Source organism: Canis lupus, chromosome 33, assembly GCF_048164855.1.
Source record: "Canis lupus baileyi chromosome 33, mCanLup2.hap1, whole genome shotgun sequence".
Taxonomy (NCBI): Eukaryota; Metazoa; Chordata; class Mammalia; order Carnivora; family Canidae; genus Canis; species Canis lupus.
Window position 1 is genome coordinate 12020150 of NC_132870.1, and position 9413 is coordinate 12029562.

The 9413-nt window shown below is 40.3% G+C and overlaps 1 protein-coding gene across 3 annotated transcripts in view; it reads left to right on the forward strand.

Moving 5' to 3' along the window:
- The window catches only part of HERC3 (HECT and RLD domain containing E3 ubiquitin protein ligase 3), a 113468-nt gene extending 110950 nt beyond the window's left edge, over positions 1-2518 (forward strand). For all 3 annotated transcript variants that reach the window (XM_072810196.1, XM_072810197.1, XM_072810195.1), the window contains one exon: positions 808-2518. In XM_072810196.1, the coding sequence (XP_072666297.1) occupies positions 808-1016 (209 nt within the window). In that variant the 3' untranslated portion in view covers positions 1017-2518. The remainder of the gene's footprint in view (positions 1-807) is intronic.
- The last annotated feature ends 6895 nt before the right edge of the window (positions 2519-9413 follow it).

Here is a 9413-nt window from a genome sequence, read left to right on the forward strand (position 1 = left end):
TCATTAGACTTGTGGAAATTTTCAGTCTCTACAGATTTTGGCAAAAATGGTTATATACCGTAGCCTCAGGTAATAGGTTTTTTGAAAGTGCCCCTTCACCAATGATTTGTTTGTAGTAATTTTCAGCAGTTTAAGTCTGAGGTTATATAGTGCTAGAAAACATGGAAAGAGAGCTGCATTGGTCTCTCTCTTTTCTTTGCCAAGTCACAGCATGTTACAAGACAAGAGTGAAATGTCTCACATAACATCATTGTCAGCTCTTTTGGTTTAAAATGAAAAATAGGGAAAGGAGTGAACAGATCCCAAATGATATTCACTAACTCAGGAGGGGTACATTCACTAGACCTTTGGCAAGAGGAGACCTTGAGGACACAGTTGATGGTCTCCTTCTTGCTTTCCCCCTGAGGTCAGCTCTTCTTTTTCTCTATCTCTGATTCCTTTGAAGGCTCATAACATTTATGAGGATGTACATTTGACTGAGCCCATTTTTTTTTATTTGAGGGTATTTCTGGGCATCTTACATTTTTGATGGATTCTTTGTGTCCATGTATAATCAGGGTTTGAAATGAGCCAGTGAAAAACAGGCATTTTATCCATATAAACCCAAAAAACAGGATTGTAAAGGCAGTCTCTTCAGCTTTATAAGAACGAGCATAAACTAATATTCTTGCAGTACGTATTGGTACATAACAGTGTACTTCTCGGGCGAGCCACAGGGTGTCATGCCTTCCTTTCCTTTCTGCAGAGGGCTGCGGAGAGCAGCTCCTTCGCTGCGGTGCTGGTAATGCCATTTCCCTTTCTTCTCAGTGTTCCTGACAGGCAGTGATCGGATTCCCATCTACGGGATGGCCAGCCTGCAGATCGTCATTCAGTCCACAGCCAGCGGGGAGGAGTACTTGCCCGTGGCCCACACTTGCTACAACCTTCTTGATCTCCCCAAATACAGCAGCAAGGAGATCCTGAGTGCACGGCTGACCCAGGCCCTTGACAACTATGAAGGGTTTAGCTTGGCTTGAGGCTCCCCCCCCCCCCCCCCAGCCCCAGATTGCCCTCCCGTCCTCAGCGTCCACATGGGGGCCACCACAGAAAACAGCAGGGAGGGAGTTCTATTTTTTTATTGTCTAAGTGGGTTGGGACTTTTGAATCCTGAACCTGGTCGATGTGTTTCTGGGCTTGTGAGCAGTAAAGCCACCTTTTTGAAAAATCAGGGGTTGCGGATGGGGTGACAAATTGGCAATTTTGTCTTTAAACCAAATTACCTAGTAGTGTCGCTTGCACTTGTGAATATGTTGCACTCTGCTGGAGAAAATGGCAGTGGATTTTTAACCTCTCACTTCCCAAATGTCTCTCTCGGCCCTGCTGTTTCCTCACAGCGCTTCCCGTCCTTCTCATTCCTCTGCAAGAATGATTTGGACTGATGCGTCCTTTCTCACCTGCACGTGCAGAATGGCTCCTTTCTCTGCAGACCTGGACATGCTTGTTGCAGCCCTGCTCTAAGGACTAGGAGGAAAGGACTACTTACTTCAGAAAGTCCCAATCCCAGCAAGCTGAATCTGGGTCCATTATTTTGGCTGAACTCTTGAGAATTTATGGAAGCCTTTAGGAACATATCTTGCTTTAAAAAGAAGTTATCAAGGGACTAGCAATCTCCCCCTGGCTCTGCCTATTCCTGGACCTACTCAAAGATGTGCAGAGCAGCTTAGCATTTGCAGCTGAGCCGAATTTTGTTTTGTTGTTCAGCCGAGTCCCTTCGACGATAAGGTGAGGTGATAGACCCCCCCCACTCCTTCGGTTATCTCGCTTTTGGAGCAAGTTGCATTAATTTTTTTAAGAGTATCTTCTCCAAGGAAAGTAGAAATAATAAATTTCTTGTTCTTGTTCCCTATCAATTTATGCCCTCTGCCACCTTCTCTTGCCTTCCTCTCCTTCCCTTTCTCTCTTATTCACTTCGCCCCATTGTTACCTGACTTAATGCTCCCTTCCTCTCCTAGTGGATGCATGCGGTCTATTTTTTTAATTTCTATTTAAATTGCAAAATTTCTATTTTTTTTTTCCTTTTCCCTAATTGCTAACACTTAAGGACATTCTTTATTATGGGACTTTTGTTTATTGCATTTGAAATGTTTGTTTACAGTGGGATTTCAGGGGGATTGTGTTTAGAGCAAATATGTATCAAAAATAGCGACATGCTCAACCTTCTTCATCATGGGATAAGAAAATTCTACATGATCAAAGAATCCATGGCAGCCTAATTTTAAATTCCTAGTCACTAGAGGAAAGACTTATTTATATAAAATGAAGTATTTATGAACCGTGATACAGCATCAGATCTCAATGAAGGATGTAGATTTTTGCTTTTTTTTTGTTTTTAAAACTTATTTCAATTGCTAAATTGGTAGTTTTTTCAGTCTTTATAATACAAGATTAAAAAAGATATACAGTTAAATGAAATGTTTATTTTCTATGTGTGTGCATATAGTTCAATATTATGCAATAAATTTGGTGTTTTAACTTAAAACTATTTCTTATTGTATTTGCAGAGTGCGTAGCTTGCTTTCAGTAGAATTATCTACTCAAGTAACATAAAGTCAAATTTGGTTCCAATCATAAGACAGTAAAACCAAGCAGTAGGCAAATGAGAAAGAGAGCAGGGGCAGGACCCATGGTAGGGGGAGCAGGTAGCCTTAAGGATGGCTGGGATTTCTAAAGGTTGGGATGGATGAAAAGGGATTTTACTTGGAGGGGAAGATCTTAGCAAAGGCTTGAAATGGGAACATATTTAGGGAAAGAGCATCAGAGCAAATAGAATAATGGTAAATTAGGGAGAGAGGAAGAAGGTAGCTTTGGGGCTGAGGAACCAGGCTGAGCAATGGAACTTGAGTTGGTAGCCAAGCAGGATTTGTCAGAATGTTCAGAACTTTGGAGTAGAGGCAGGAGGCAGTGATAGGACTTGAGTCTGATTTAAGAAGAAAACTAGAGGGGGGGTACATTTGTAGGAATTAGCCCTTTCCATTCTGAGAGCAGTGAGAGTGGCAGCAGTGGCAGTAGAAGAGTGAATGGGAGGAAGATCCAACATGGTAGCACAGGAGGACCCTTGACTCACCCCCTCCATGGACACACCAAGTCTCAACCTATCTATAGAGAAATTCCTCCTGAAAAACATCTGAGGGCCGACTGAGAGCTCTTGCACAACGAGGGTTAGAGGGACCACATAGAGAATGGCAGGAGACTAACAATAACCACAATCCCCATACTGTCAGCTGCAGTGGGGAGGAGGTCTACTAAGGGACTGTGACTAGATTTATCTGCCCAGGGGGGACAGAAAAAAAGTCATGGCTTAAAAGGGCAACTAGAATATAAAGGAACTAACTGTCCCAAAGTGGGATGTTGGAGAAGCTAGTGAATGCCACTGCTTATGTTTCCCCTCCACCTTGATAGCAACAGAGAGGGCAGAGTCTGGGTGCCCTAGCCACTCCACTGCCCAGAGCGAGCCCTGGGCCCCTAAACCATACCAGCCCTGGCACCTGTGGCACAGAAAAAAACAAAGCGTAACATGGTTTAGAGAGCAACTAGACTATAAAGGAACCAGTCCTAGAGCTCTACTAAACAGTGGGGGAGCTGCAGAGAGTGTACTCTGGGGTCTTCTGAGAGGCAAGGGAGTGCCACTGTTTATATCCCCCCTTTACCTTGATGGCGCAGATGGAAGAAGGATCTGGACCATCCCCTAAAGAACACTGCAGAAGGTGCCCCAGTACAACATATGCTGGGACACCCCTAACCATCACCCACGATAGCTAAAGCTGTCTCACCACTGTGCAAAGCATCCCAAAACACTCCAGGCCTGAACTTGCTTTGGCTCAAGTTATCTTGCCAGAACCTCGGGGAAGGAGTGTCCCAAGACATTCCATCCTGGCACATCTCAGTTCTGGTTACAGTAACACATAGTAACACAGTTACTCCCAGTGTGGAGAACACTGGGAGCCCTTTGCACAAGTCTTCACCCACTTTGGCTTTGGGTACGCTCTCTGCAGAGTGCCCTGAGACACCACTACCCCCAGTCTGCCCACTTCAGTTCTAGCCATCCCACCAGGACTGTCCCAATGCTGAGTGCCCTAGGACCCAGCCTGCACCTGCTACAGCTCTAGCCAGCTAACCAAAGTTAACTGGCTAGGCATGAGATGACCACACACAAGGCCATTCCTTCAGGTCTTGGAGAAGCTGCTGTTCTGCCTAATTCATAGAAATACAGAAAATCAAACCAAATGAGGAGATGGGGGCACCTGGATGGCTTAGCAGTTGAGCATCTGCCTTTGGCTCAGGTCGTGATCCCAGGGTCCTGGGTTTGAGTCCTGTATCGGGCTCCCTGCAAGGAGCCTGCTTCTCCCTCTGCCTCTGTCTCTCATGAATAAATACATACATAAAATCTTTTTTTAAAAAATTAAAGAACAAGACAAACCCTCAGAAAAAAATAAAATGGAGTTAAGCAACCTACCTGATACTCTCTGCTCAAAGCAGTGATCATAAAGATGCTCACTGGACTTCAGAGAAGAATGGATGAGTGGCCTTTCAACAAAGAGATGGAAATTATATGAGAACCAATCATAGTTGAAGAATACAATAACTGAAGTGAAAAATACACTCAAGGGAATCATCAGTAGATTGGAGGATCCAAAGAATGGATCAGCAATTTTAAAGACGGTAATGGAAAGCACCCACGCTGAACATAAAAACAAAAACAAAAAAAAACAAAAAACACCACAAGAAACAGAAAAGGAGAGTGGATAAGCTAAGGGATCTGTATGTTAGTGTGAAGTGTACTAACTTGCACATTATAGAAGTCCAGAAAGGGGTGGGGGCAGGAAACGTACTTGAGTAATAGCTGAAAACTTCTCTCATCTCCAGGAGGAAATAGACACCTATGTCCAGGAAATGCAGAGAACCCCAAACAAGATGAACCCAAGGAGAGCCACGCCAAGACACAAGAATCAAAATGTCAAAGATTAAAGACAGACTCTTAAAAGCAGCAAGACGGAAACAACTAGTTATGTACAAGGGAAACCCCGTAAGACTATCAGCTGATTTTCATTTGAAACTGCAAGCTAGAGGGAAGTGGCATAATCTATTCAAAGTGCTGGAAGGAAAAAACCTACAGCCAAGAATATTCTACCTTGCTAGGTGATCATTCAGAACTGAAGGAGGGATAAGGAGTTTCTCAGACATACATCAAATAAAGGAGTTCATCACCACTAAACCAGTCTTAGAAATATTCAAGGGATTCTTTGAGTAACAAAGAAAAGGTCCTAATTAGAAGAAAACTGAAAAGGAAAAGAATTATGTGTAAAAGCAAACATACAGTAAAGGTAGTACATCAGTTATTTGTAAAACTAGTGTGGTTACAAGACAAAAGTTAAAATCAGTGATATTTAAAAAGTTGACTCAACAAAACAAAAAATGTAAAATATGACATGTACATAAAATACGGACGTGAGTAAAAATCTAGTTCTTTGAGAATGTGTTTAAACTTAAGTGACCATCAGCTTAATATAGACTGCTATATATTTAGGCTGTTACATATGAATGTCATGGTAATGACATAGCAGCAAACTCCAACAGATAAATAAAAAAATAACGAGAAAGGAATCCAAGCGTAATACTAAAGTCATCAATTACAAGAGAACAAGAAAAGAAGGAAGAAACAGAAAAACTACAAAAATAATGATAAAACAATAAACAAAATGGCAATAGGTACATACTTACCAATAATTAAATGAGCTAAATGCTCCAATCAAAAGACATAGGGTAACTGAATGGATTAAAAAGAAAAAAAGACCCATCTATATGCTCCCTACAAAAGACTTGCTTCATACTTTATGATACATACAGACTAAAAGTAAAGAGATGGAAAAAGGTATTCCAGGCAAATGGAATTGAAGAAAAGCTGGGACAAGCAATATTTATATCAGATAAAAAGCTTTAAAGCAAAGACTAACAATAAGCGGGGCATTGCATGAGGACAAAGGGATCATTCCAACAAGAGAATATATAACAGTTATGAATATCTATGCATCCAACATTGGAGCCCCAAATACATAAAGCAAATATTAACAGACATAAGGGGGGAAATGGTCAGTAATACAATAATGGTAGGGGACTTTAACACCTGAGTTACATCAACATCATCCAGATAGTCAATAAAGTAGTGGCTTTGAATGACACATCAGACTAGATGGAGTTAACAAATATAGAATACTCCATCCCAAAACAGCGGAATACACATTCAAGTGCACATGGAACATTCTCCAGGATAGATCACATGTTAGGGTACTAAACAAGTCTCAATAAACTTAAGAATGCTGAAATCATATCAAACATCTTTTTTGACCAAAACAGCATAAAACTAGAAATCAGTTACAAGGAAAAAAAAAACCTAGGAGAAAAACCACAAACATGTGGAAGCTAAACAACCAAAGGGTCAACAGAGAAAGAGGAAGTTAAAAAAAATACATGGGAACAAATGAAAATGAAAACACAACAGTCCAAAATCTTTGGGACACAGTAAAAACAGTTCTAAGAGGGAAATGTACAGTGATACAGGCCCATCTCAAATCTCAATAAACAAGGAAAATCTCAATCTTTCTAGTAAAAAAAAAAGAAAAACAAAGCCCAAAGTTAGTAGTAAGAAGAAAATAATAAAGATCAAAGCAGAAATAAAAGAAATAGGGACCAAAGAAAAAAGATCAGTGAAACCAAGAGCTGGTTCTTTGAAAAGCTAAAATTGATAAGCCTTTAGCCAGACCCATCAAGAAACAAAAGACTTGAAAAAAATCAGAAAAGAGAAAAAAATCAGAAAGAGAAGTTAACAATTAACACCACAGAAATACAAAGGATTATGAGACTACTATGAAAAAGTATATACCAAAAATTGGACAACCAAGAAGAAACAGATGAATTCCTGGAAACATACAATCTTTCAAAAATGTATTGGGAAGAAATAGAAAATCTAAACAGATCAACTACTAGTAATGAAATTGAATGGGTAATCAAAAAACAACAGAAAGTCCAGTACCAGATTGCTTCACAGGTGAATTCTACCATTTAGAGAAGAGCTAATACCTAGTCTTCTCAAACTAGTCAAAAATAAGAGAGGAAAGAAAGCTTCCAAACATATTTTAAGAGGACAGGGTAATGCTGGCCTCTTAGATACTAACAAAGACGCCACAAAACAAACCAAAAATCCTACTTGATGAACATAGATGCAAAAAATTTAAAATTTTAGCAAACCACATTTGACAATATATTAAAAGGATCATTTACCAGGAACAAATGGGATTTATTCCAGGGATGCAAGGATGGTTAGATATCTCCCCCCTCCTCCCTCTGCCCCTCTCCCCACTCACTCCTTGCTCTCTAGAGGGTATTATGCTAAGTGAAATAAGATAAATACCATATGACTTCAGTTATATATGAAATTAAAAAAAAAAAAAAAACGAACCATCAAAAACAAAGTCAAATACAGAGAAAAAAACTGGTGCTTGCCAAAGGGAAGGAGGTATCAAAAGTGTGTGAAATGCAGCAAAAAATATTTTCAATACATTTTTTAAAACAATTATAGTGTATTGTTTTACCAGATTTAATAAATGGCTATCTGTCAATAATTACTCTAAATGTAAATGAGCTGAATTCTCAAAAGCATACATATAGACAGACAGACATATAGTGGCTAGATGGATGAAAAAACAAGCACACAACAAAAACAAGGCCCAACTACCTGCTGCTTACAAGAGACTCACTTCAGCTTTAAGGACACACAGGCTCAGAGTGAAGGGATGGAAAAAGATATAAACACAAGTGAAAACCAAAAGAGCAGGTGTAGTTATAGCAGATAAAACAGATTTTAGGCCAAAAATATGAACAAGAATCAAAAGAAGGTCATTTTACAATGGCAAAGAGGTCAATTCACCGAGAAAATCTAATAATCATAATTAATATGCATCTTACATCAGAGCACCTAAATATATTGAGAACATATGAACAGATCTGAAAGGAGAAATAAAAAACAGTATAAATAATGGTAGGGGACTTTAATATTCTGGGTTTAACAATGGTTAGATCATTCAGATAGAAAAATCAAGAAAAATTGGAATTGAATTATACTTGAGACTGAATGGGCCAATATATACAGAATATTCTATCCAACCACCAAATACACATTTCTTCTCAAATGCATATGGAACATTCTCCAAGATAGATCATATGATAGATCACAAAAGAAGTCTTAGGAAATTTAAAAAGACTGAAATCATACCAAGTATATTTTCTAACTACAATGGTTTGAAACTGGAAATTAGTAACAGGTAGAAAGCTGGAAAATTAAAACATGTGGAAGTTAACCAACATTCTCCTGAACAAACAATGGGTTAAAGAAGAAATCAAGGGGGAAATTTTTAAAAACCTTGAATCAAATAACAAATGGGAACACAACATACCCAAGCCTATTGAATGCAGTAAAAGTGATTTTAAGAGAACTTTAGAGCAATAAATATCTACATTAAGAAAAAGGAAGGGGCATCTGGTGGCTCAGTCACTTAAGTGTTTGAGTCTTGATTTTTGGCTCAGGTCATGATGTCAGGGTCCTGAGATCAAGCGTTGCATTGGGCTCCATGCTGGGCATGTGGAGCCTGCTTGAGATTCTCTCTCTTCTCCATCTACTCGTTCCCCTATGCTCTCTCTCTCTCTCGCTCTCTCTCATTCTCTCTAAATAAATAAAATGTTGGGGCACCTGGGTGGCTCAATCGGTTAAGTGTCTGCCTTCAGCTCAGGTCATGATCTCAGGGTCCTGGGATTAAGCCCTGCATTGGGCTCCCTGACTGGCAGGAAATCATCTTCTCCCTCTCCCTATGTCTCTCCCCTCTGCGCATGCTCTCTCTCTCTCTCTCTCTCTCTCTCTCTCTCTTAAATAAATAACACCTTTGGGCAGCCCTGGTGGCTCAGCAGTTTAGCGCCACCTTCAGCCCAGGGTGTGATTCTGGAGACCCGGAATCGAGTCCCACAACGGGCTCCCTGCATGGAGCCTGCTTCTCTCTCTGCTTGTGTCTCTGCCTCTCTCTCTCTCTCGGTGTCTCATGAATAAATAAATAAAATCTTAAAAAAAAATAACATCTTTTTAAAAAAATTTTTTATGCAAAAGAGCATAAACAAGGGGAACAACTGAGCTCAAGGCAGATGCTTAACCAACTGAGTCACCCTGGTGCTCCTAAGTAAATCTTTAAAAAAAAAAAGGAAGGGGGATCCCTGGGTGGCGTAACGGTTTGGCACCTGCCTTTGGCCCAGGGCGCGATCCTGGAGACCCGGGATCGAATCCCACATCGGGCTCCTGGTGTATGGAGCCTGTTTCTCCCTCTGCCTGTGTCTCT